The sequence below is a fragment of the Pithys albifrons genome, chromosome 1 (assembly GCF_047495875.1).
Source record: "Pithys albifrons albifrons isolate INPA30051 chromosome 1, PitAlb_v1, whole genome shotgun sequence".
Taxonomy (NCBI): domain Eukaryota; kingdom Metazoa; phylum Chordata; class Aves; order Passeriformes; family Thamnophilidae; genus Pithys; species Pithys albifrons.
Genome location: NC_092458.1, coordinates 94,929,102 through 94,940,257, shown reverse-complemented (window position 1 = coordinate 94,940,257; position 11,156 = coordinate 94,929,102). Strand labels below are relative to the sequence as shown.

The 11,156-nt window shown below is 38.4% G+C and overlaps 1 protein-coding gene across 1 annotated transcript in view; it reads right to left on the bottom strand.

The window, feature by feature from the left end:
• ADGRG7 (adhesion G protein-coupled receptor G7) overlaps positions 1-11,156 on the bottom strand; it is a 31,094-nt gene that overhangs the window by 2,671 nt on the left and 17,267 nt on the right. Inside the window, 7 exon segments of the mRNA XM_071568626.1 lie at positions 1,785-2,018; positions 3,338-3,494; positions 4,480-4,641; positions 5,612-5,690; positions 7,235-7,599; positions 9,357-9,469; positions 10,771-10,920. Of these exon segments, the coding sequence (XP_071424727.1) occupies positions 1,785-2,018; positions 3,338-3,494; positions 4,480-4,641; positions 5,612-5,690; positions 7,235-7,599; positions 9,357-9,469; positions 10,771-10,920 (1,260 nt within the window).

The following is an 11,156-nucleotide window of genomic DNA, read 5'->3' as shown; positions in this document are numbered from 1 at the left end:
ATGCACTGCCTTCATTTTCAAAAAACACACAAGTAGAAGGTAAATCTGGCCACACTTCTTAAATCAGATTTAAAATTCAAGATGATGTTCTTGTTTTATTGAAACTAAGAAATGACAAAACATGTATTTGTTCAAAGAACAGAATAAAGAAGTACAGTTTCTAAAAATTGCCTGTCTAAATTTCCTGGATTTTTTCTCACACAGGAGAGAATGGGATGAGTCAGTATAACTGTTCTCATTTCTTAGACAAGAGCCCACTAGAACATGGCCTTACCACTTTGCTCAGAGTCACAAAGAGGGAAGGGATGGTTGCACATCTCACACCTGTTATGCTTCCTTCCATCCAGGTACTCGTCATTTCAGCATCCAGAAACTCTTTTCCCCTCTTCCTTTCAGCTTTTTGTACTGAATAATACTAATAAAAGGTTGTTGGAAAAGGGGAAGGGTTTATATTTACTCATGGTCATAGCTTAGAAACCAAACTCTTAAAGCCTGGGTCAAGGGACTCCTCTTCCACAGTCCCCATAAAGCCAAGGAGACAGACAGAGGTGCAACCCAAAGTAAGTTCAGAGCAGGGTGTGCTACCTGAAGCACTCCAGGTGCTATTCCGATAACACCTGGCTGCCTCTGGAATCAAACTCACTTCCTAGAGCAGCCTAATGCTGGGAGTGCTGTGAATAGGACCTATGTTAAATATTTATAAAGAATTTCTTTCCTAGAATGTTTCTTCAAGCATCTAACTTTTTTTTTTTAATTTTCTCTTGTGAAAACATTTATAAGAAAGAAGGTTTAGCCAGGAAGTTGAAAAGGCCATCAAAAGGCACAGATTTTCTTCTGGAAAGACCAAGGCAACAAATTACAGAATTATTAAGTAGAAATTGGACCTACAAGAACTATACTGTTTGTTGGTTAACCTTTTGGTTTCTGATTAAATTGAGTTGTTACTTAAGAAAGGGAGAGGAGAGCTACAGTGCACTGTCTGGGTAAGCATTTCAACAGGCCTGGAAAATAGAAAGGGCACAAATAAAGCAACTTCTGTATATCTGTACTGGAATATAAAACTATAATAATCTCAGGCCATGTCAAAGACCTTCCTCAGTGGTATGGAGTACAAGTAGCATCAAGAGGATCTACCACTGCATTGCTGTTTTACAGTCACAATGTCTTCCTAGCATGGGGTCCTGTCTTTGTCTCCTTATGGTCTCAGCTTATGATCTATTTCGAGCTACCTGCAGTGGAAGGAGTATGTCCAACATTTGAGATAGCTGTGAGATCTCCATAAAACAAACCATGGAAAATGCAGGATTACAGTCCACGTATTTGCAGGTTTCTAACTCTGTTACAGAAGGTAGACAAGGAAATAATCATCATGGCTAGGCTTCGCGAACGAAGATTTGAGAAGGGCACTACCCACGCTTGCTGCAAGCGTGCTGGTGGCTAAAAAGGCCGATACGGGATAGGCAGGTCCGGTCACAAAAGGCACAGCAGAACGTCTCCCTAGGTGACATTGGCAAGGAACAGTTCTTTCTGCGTTGTCTTTTTTCCTCGAGACTGACTCTGCGTGCATACTCAGAAGAAGCAGCAGCGTCGTGAATGGTGTGTCTCCATGAATCCCGATTGGAAGCCAGAGTGGACCATTGGTGGCAGTCAATATGGCCAAGGCTGAGGTGTTGTTTCAGGGAGTCCTTGTATCTCTTCTTCGGGGCTCCTCTCTTGCGGCAGCCGGTGGCGAGTTCACCATAGAGCACAATCTTCGGGAGGCGGTGATCCTCCATCCTGGAGACGTGAGCTTCTCCCCCGTGACAAGGGGGTGTCCCCGGAGAAGACAAGGAAATATTGTCTGAAAAATAATGGGTTGATCCGAAAGTTTCTTGTGAATGTTTTTCAGGCTGTGACTTTGAAATGTTTTAAGTTTTTGAATGCAGATACAGTGGTACTTGGAAAACCGGAAACACTTGGGCAAGTTTTTTCTTGAAGACTGGTGTTCTGAAAGTGTATAGAATACAAATCTGGAGTCCCTGTAAATGAAAGTGTGGAGTTAACATTTTGCTGTTGAAACCAGAAAAGATAAGTCAATGTCACTTGATTTGAAAAGCAATCATTAAATTATTCTAAGTAACCACTAACAATAACATTAGTGTCTTAAAATACAAAAAAGACTTTTAATAGGAACATTATCACAGGATCACAGAATATGCCAGGTCAGAAGGGACCCACAAGGATCATCAAGTCCAACTCCAAGCCCCACACAGGACCATCACCAAGAATCACACATTGTGCCCAAGAGTAGTGTCCATTATTCCATGTCGCTCTGGATTTGCAACTATAGTCACCTCATTTTCACACTGTAATGGATTAGTTAGCATGTCTCAGGATTGTATCATTAGCCTCAGCTGGACAGGATGAAGGTAAGACCCAGCTGAGCATGTCATAAGTATTAAACGTGGCTGGTGTGCCCTATCAGCACTTCAGTCAGACACACACAAAGGGAATCAAGATTTCAACATTTCTATATCTGTTCTAAATTCTCATTTCAAGAATTAATCAGGAAGATCCAGAGCTTTTTTTTTAAAAAAAAGGCTCATGGTTTTAAAAAAATGGATCTCTGTTCATGATTCAGATTTAAATCCTGGGCATGATCTGTCCATTAGTGTAGTAATAATCACCTCAGGACTTTTCAAGGAGAGTTTGTAGATCTGATCATCACTGTGTACAGGCATTCATTTTTTAGTAGACCAAACCAATAATAAACAACTTAATGTTTGGGGTCGGGGAGATTTTCACATACTTCCAATTAGCTATTTTGTAGAAAATATCCAATGGTGTAGTAATAAGAATCCATTACTCCAAGGACTTCATACTTCATATGCCTAATGTGGAGGGGTATATATATGTCAATATAAAACCAAGAATCCATCAGGGTTGTGGGGAGAAAGAAGGTGCAGGCACTTTCCTGTAGGCTTTTATCCAGTGCCATCATGAAAGGTCTCAAGCCATCAAGCTCTAGTTACTTCCTAGGGACTCTTTCCAACAACTAATGCAGAAACTTTTTCTCTTTCTGAAAATAATTTTATATGTGATTTGATATAAGAAAAGCCACTAGAATAGGATGGTCTTTTCAGTGCTGACTTGGGAATAAAATCCCTCATTTATTTGTGCAATAGGAAGAGTTTTATGTGTAACAGAGCAGAAGGACAGCATCCCTTCATGAAGAGAAATTCTGAACCCCTGTAACTGGTTTTCAACAAGTTCCCAGCCTATACCAAGATACAGAACAAATAAATCTGATTTTTTTTTAAATCTCAATTATTGGTCTTAGAATTGCTAAATACTTTACCCGGGTAGCATTGAAAGTGCAGAACAAATAGCTGAAAACAAGACTTGCTTTTTCATTACTTATCAAGAGGAAGTAGCCTATCATCCAGGTGATTCCGAGCACTACCACTATAGAGATACTGCTAATCATACTTTTCATTATTGAATCGTTTTTATTCCTAGAAACACACAGATACACACAAAACAGTTACTAGATCTTTCTCTGTACCATTTAATATCTTTTTGAGCCTTAAACTTTCTATTTATTCAGGGCTATATTGCAAAGATATGTTATTCAGGTGAGTTGAGAATATACACTTTCCTACATTTTTTTGATGTATCATACTGAGAAGAAATCCAGAAAAAGAAATATAACCAAATTTATCAGATTATTTTGTGCTTGCTTGGCTGTATCTTTCTTTAACAAAAATAGTGAGGTTTACTAAAGCAACAAGAAGCATTGAAAATTAGCATGTTAGCTATTAATAAGCTTTTTAGAATGCTTATAACTTCAAATGCACTTAATTTTCAACAAAAGAGCTGCCAGTGAAGTTTGAATATCCAGTTTCTCTCAAGCCTGAAGAGACTTAGATATAAGGTGTTTTATTTGCTCTGACCATAAAAATTGTGCATAAAGAAATGAATAAATGGTACTAAGTTTTGTTGAACAGATCAGTTACATGAGACTAATAAAAACTAAAGCAATCTCCTTTTAAATAATTCACTGTACACTGCAGTGTTTGTGACATGCAGCCTGTGACAATACATGGAGTGTTGATGTAAAACAGAGCAAGTAAATCTGCTTCAAGGTGCTAGAGAACTTGTCTGGTGTTCAGCTGTGCTGAGAAATTCATAACTCTCATTTGGCTGGATCCAGCTCTCCTCTCACTTTCACAGATTTAAATCAGGGATGACTGTCATTGAACTCAAGTTGAGTGACACTGCAGTCAAAAAATGGGGGCAAAAGTCTGAAATGTGTTCATTGGTTTGCACTAGAGCAAAGTCTGACCTATTGCAGCAATAGAATTAATTTCTGCCTGCTTAAAGTATACATTTCTTGAAAATAAAAGATTTTGTCAAGTTTGAATTTGTGACAAGAATGTCTGAGCTGGTGACGGGAATACATTTGCTAAAAGACATGAGGAGAGTCCTGTGCCATCTCACCTTGTCAAATTCTTGTTCTTCTTCCATATCACAGAGATACTGATCTTGATGAAGATCAAGATGTTAAACAGGAGTATGAGTGCTATTGGCAAGAGGAAGGACTATAGCATGGGCTTTTGCACACTGAAATTCTGATTTTGGTCCAGTGCTGCAAGCCAGCAACTTTAAAAGAGAGGAAATTTCAGAAGATATGTTAGACATATTGTTCGGGATACCAAAACAAAATAATAGTTCCCTTTTCATCCTGAAAGACCTCATAGTGCTTTCTAGGTCTTGCTAATTTATCTCTCAAAAGCAGCCATTCCTTGAGAAATGAGGGCTTTCAGTCATGCTTCTCTTTCTCTGGGGAATGTAAAAGGATATATCAAACAAACTACATAGATAAATTAAAGTGCAATATAACTAACCAAATAGATATCTGGCCACCATATGCAAGTTTACCTTTAGGGTATATTTTATAATACAGCTGAAGAATAATAGGTAATACCTAATGGACAAAGGTTGAAACAACAGGGACAACTTCAGGAGGAGAGGCTTATTCTGTAATAATCTTTATTTCTTTTCTTTTTCATTTTCAAATAATCTCAAGTTAGAAGTTCACACTCCCTAAATGCGTATTATAACATAACCACCATGTGGAAGGGGGTTTGTGTTTACATTTCCTAAAGGAATCTACCTTTGTTTTGTATCATCCACTGTCACCAAGGTACTTTTTAAGTCTGATAGCCTGCTTTGGTATGCAGTATGTATGCAATACAAAACCACAGAGCAAACAAGGATATAGTTATTTTAGCCAGATTTTAAAGGAATTTGAGGATTAAGTTCAGGTACTAAAATGCACTTAAATGAAAATCTTGAACTTCAGTTAGGCTAAAAGTGTCCACAGCTTGCATTTAAAGTCACAGGGGATCTTGCAGAAGGATTCAAGGAAGATATAGATCCAGTATCTTAAATCCTTAGTAAGGAGAAAATGTGTTCCTTATAGTGAATGTCTAGCTTGAGTGAAGTTTTATTTCTTTTGAGTACTTAGATCTACAAAGTAGTATACCAACAATAAATCTAGAATTATATTAATAATAACTCATTCCAAAAGGTGGGGGATAGCAAATGTTGTAATAATATGTGAACTTACAATTTTTCTTGTTGGTAGTTTAAACTTTTTCCTCCTCTATAAGTAGCTCCGTTTGTTATTGCAACTAAGGCAGGGATTCCTAATTAGTAAGAGAGATATTAGCAATTTAATATTTGGATATGTAGGCATACCTCCGTTCCACACAAGTAGCTTCTTGTCTCCTAAATTTCATAGATTTTAAGAGGTGTGTTTCACCTGCCTTGCACTAAGTTAAATGGGTTTTCTGCAGCCTAGAGAAAAAGCAGGACTGAGGGTTGTGAGCACCATTTTTCTGAGGACAGCTCTTGTCCATGACTTGCTGACTTTTACTGTTGAAGAGCTTCAACACAGTTTCCTGAGACAACACCAGCAGTGAAAGAGCAAACTCCTTCCTGTGCTGTAGCTGGCTCCCTTATCACAGCTGTGCAATCCTACCCTCTGGTCTGCAGTGAGAAACTAATTTAAGAAAATTTTGCACCAAGCACCATTACATTTCCTATCAGATTGATGCAGAGCATCACTTTTGCCCTCCAAGAAGCATGGTTATGCAGGCTTGCCTCCTCAATGCCTTCACTTCTTGTCTTCCTCACCTCCTGCCTGCCTGTTCACTAGGCAGCACATCTCATGGGAAGGAACCTCATGCACAGGGGTTTTTTTTTGTAATAAACATGCTTCTTAAAGTCTCTTTCTTCTTCATCTGTAGCAGAGAACTTCCAGACTGCCAAGCATTTACTGTGCTCTCAAAGCAGATCCAAAAAGCAGTAAGTCAGAATCATGCTGTTTTGGACATGTGTAACTAGTCACAGGACACAGTGAAGAACCTAATGCCGTGCTGTCATGCAAGTATACTTGGAGCACAGTGACACATAGCCAGGCAGCTTTTGCTGATCCTTTTCCAGCTTGCACATGTAGTCCAAATTCTAAATGTTTTAGAGGAATTGCCTCTACAAGTGCAAAACATAATAACAAAACAATGAGGATTGAAAACTGCTTGGTGGGTGCCATCAGGAACAACACACTACACAAGCTGAACACACAATGTGAAAAAGGCAAGTGTTCCTGTACACTGTATTACAAGGGTTTCTTGAATTAAGCTTTTTACTTTTCATTGTGGGCATCTGTCTGCATTCTTCAGTTCTCCTTTCAGCTTGCAGTGTTGCTGCTAACTGCTGTACTGACTTTAGAATGTGCTCTTTGCTTATGAATAAATGATAGGTAACAGTATCAGTCACTCTTTGATTTTGGATGTATTCAAGGCCCTGGCTGAGGTCATGAGGAATCTCAGAGATACCTAAATTAACAGTTTTAGTCCATATTTGCAATCACCATGTTGGAAAGATTTTTTTGCTTAGTTGGCAGAAATAGATTCTTGAATACCATGATTACTATGAAAATTTCTTCTGCACACAGCAGACCTCTGTTGCTGTGCCAGTGTCCAATCTATCAGTCTCAGTGCCGACAAGGAAAACAAACTCAGTTTATACCAGTAGTGTGAGCACTAACAGGAGACTATTAAATCACATGGTGCCAAACCAGAGAGAGACATTGACTCCAATTGCCCTCTACTGATCCCATATCTTTACAACTTTCCCTGAATGTACTCTGTACCGTAAAAGTTGCCACATATACAACTTTAAATCTTACCCCATCTGATTACTGACATGGTTGTGAGGAAGTGTCCAGGCAGGGGCTTTGTGGCTTTAAGCGGCAGTAAGTACAACTGTGCAGAATTGAGTGCTGTCCACATAAATGTAGCCAACAAAAAATAGTGCAGTAGGACAGCCACAGCTGTACACCAGGAGTCTGCAGGAGGATCTATCACGTCAGATCGGAGTAAGGTGTTTCTGGTGTTATCATAAGGAAGGTATTGCTGGTGGTAGCCATTAGTATCACTGCTGCAATTCCTGGCATTATGGTTTTCAATTCCAGAGATGAAGATGATGTTCAATATGAACATTGAGAAACAGAGACTCACTAACATCCATGTACCAGATGACTTTCGAGTTTTCCTATTGGTAGGAATAAGTTTAGGAAAAAAAAGTAGAACAGAGTAAGAAAAATTGTAAAATATTTCCCCATTTCTATTTATACTAAAAGGAAGCTAGATAGTACAGCCTTTAATACAGACAGAAACCAAAAAAAAAAACTTTTTTTCAGAATTATACTATCATACCATCAGACAACTTACCAAATCCATCAGTTTTGTCTGATTTCAACTAGAACAGAGCAACTTTTAGTACTGGGCCTTGTCCAACAGCAGTTTGGGATGCATTTCCCTTTTTCCACTCTACTCTTTTTGGAATCATTTTCTTCAGTGTTAAGAAGTGAAGTAGCATAAGGCAAATACTTCTAAACATTCTCCAAAGTGCGAAAAGAATAATAAACCTCCACTTCCAAACTTCTCATCACAGAATCAATTAGGTTGAAGAGGACCTCTAACATCAAGTCCAATCTATGACCCAGCATCACCATGTCAACTAGACCATGGCACTAAGTGCCCGTCCAGTCTTACCTTAACACCTCTAGGGACAGTGACTCCACCATCTCCCTCAGCATTATCTATATAATTCTCTATAGATATTATTTATATATATAAAATTTATATATATATATATGCGTGTGTGTGTGTATGTATATAAATAATTGTATATAATATATATAAATCATATTATTATAAATAATTACATTTAAAAGGCAGAGTCTGGAAGTTCCTACAGTCTTTTAAAAACATTGACCTTGATGGAATTGCTCAAATCTACATTAGTACAAGTAGGGTGAGAAACATGCATTCGTCTATAATAACTACAGGTCTTTTGGCATGACTTTGCTCTTTGTCCAAAGGGTAAATACATGAAACCATTAATTACAGGCACATTAAGGAAATTTGCTGCGATTGTATTTGTATTAAGCAACTTACAATAAAACAGCACAAGCTACTAGAAGAAAGATAACTTTTTAGACATTGTAATACCAGGGTACAGGGGAGGTCATGCTGGCAGTGGTACAGTTACACATTTTTAAAGCCTAGTGCTGAGTGAGGTAGTGGACTGGAAAGCTCAACATGTATGACAGACGCACAGAGCAGTAACACAGCGCTGGGTCTGTGTTGACAACTGCCTAGCCAGGATAATTACAGAGATGGCAGCAAGGCAACATGTAATGCAACAGAAATGGCAGACCACCCCTATCCCATGGAGAGGGCACAAGTATAACTCTGGGACATTACCCAGGTGTTAGACATGGTGATGGGAGCCTATGGTAAAAGGATCAGCCCTTGATTCGGTTCTCAGTAGCACACTCTGCTTGCTTTGTGGTAGCTGGTGAGCTGCTTTGTGAAAGCCATGGTAAGACTTTTCATTGCCAGCAGCCATGCCCATTGGTGCCTATGGAGAGCCAAGCCTGTTACCATACTGAGCTTTTCCACACTCTATCACTACTTTTCAAAGCTCATATATTTTAAGGTGTATCTAATGAATAATAATTATGTATATTTCCTCACATTAAAAGATCAACATTAACAAAAGTGTTAAAGTTTCATCTGAGTGGCATGGCTGAGACATCTTATGTCTGCACTTGATCTAGTTAGCCACACTTACTTCCCAAGCCATGCTTTGTGATTTAGCTATATTAAAAAATATTATTTGCCAATCAACAGTATTGCAATATGTTCTAAACTGACCACTCTTCATTCTTTTCCTAAAACTATATACAGAGCAATATATTATAACAGTGTAAAATATTGGCAGTTTTACATCTTCCCTCTTACCTGGTGAATATTTGAAACAGAATGGTACTAACCAGATCAGCAATGGAGAATCCAACACCAATATAGGAAATCTGCTCCAAAGGTTCTGCATATTTCTATTTGATCTGAAAGGCCTAGAAAACAAATTGTATCAGTTATATCAAATGAAAAGAGATAAATTTATTTTTAAAGTTTGTGTTTCTAGTTGCAGATAAAACCAAAAATGTTTTAGAAAAGTTATGACTGTTGCTAGGCACTGCCAAAATTTTCAGCTCACACAAAGTTAATGTGGATCTCAAAACAAGAGAAGCTTGTGAAGAACGTCAAAAAGAGATTTAAGAATGTAAATCAGGTATTCAGCAAAATAGCAGATTAAATTATTCATAGAAAAACCTGAGGTGACACAGACTGGAAAAAGTAGCTTTAACTTTTCATACTGGTGAGCATTCTGAATGTTGGTTCTTCAGTCTATGGTAAGATGTTAGAAAGAGTTATGAATCGAAACCAGTCTTTGTATATTGAAATAAACCAGCAAGTAAATGTAAATGTATTCAGTGAAACAGAAAATACTTTTGTATTTGCATAAACAGATGGGAAAATCTTCTCTAGAATGCAGTCACTTTGTTCCATAAGAACATGCATAAGATAAAGGGAAATACAGAAACAGGTAAATAGTACAAATATGGAAATGCTATTCTATGAAGACAGACTAAAATCCTGGCACTGCTGAAGTCAGTGACCACAGATATGTGACTTTATCCAGGGTGTGTTTTGTTTAGAGAAGCTGAAATAAATACTGAAGGAATAAGAAACATCAGAAACAGACAGTCATTCCTAAATAGTCTTGTTAGTACAAGATGGCAATGTATAAAACTTTATGGTAGCAGGCTTAATATTGACAAAGCAATTGCTCTTTATAAACATACAAGCAGAGGAAGTAGTCAACGCTAAATCCTTTAAGTTATTTGGCCAGCACAAGGCAGTGCCACAGCTATCTCAGATGCCAGGCTACAATATTGTCCTTCTGGGAGCACCTTAGACTTTAGACATACCCTCACATAACAATCAGCTGCAGCAACAGAGGTGCAGAGTTGGACGCTACAACAGCTAAGAAGGGGAAATAAATTAGACTAATCTTCCCTGCTGCTGGGGTGCACAAGTTGGTGGGCATGGCCACAATTTGTGTCAAAGGAGGCCAGGACTTGCCAATACATTTAGATTTAGAGTAGCTTGGGCACAACTTGCATGTCCCAATTTGCCACATCTTCCACAGGTCAGAAACAGTTACATGGGGACTTCTTAATCTCCTGTGCCTTCCAGCCCAGTGTGCCTATGCCCCTGTATATCAACGTGCTGGTCTTACAGTTAAAAACAACCCAACAAATGAAAAAAACCAAAACAGATTCTTCCCATTGAAGAAAGGACAGTGCCCTACCATCAGGACAGCAAAATTACTAGTGTGATTACACCTGCATCTCAAGAACTGGTCTCTTCCTTTTGCACAGCTGGCAGTGCTCCAGTCATTGACAGTGTAGTCCCAAAAGACACAGGCATGATCATGCAGCTGCAGTTCGGATCTGTTGTACTATGGATTGGAACTACAAGGAGAAAAAATGGCTACAGAAACATAAAGAGATAGGCACCAGCAAACAGTGTGTAATGGCAGCTACTAAGCAATATACGGGTTTCCAGGAAACCTTATGAAATATATCAATAACAGCATAATTTTGCATTTTGAGCTTGCTTTATGTGCCTTTCTCAGTCAAGATTTCCAATGAAATTACCCATTTCTGTGAATCATTCAGGTAATTAAGATTCAGA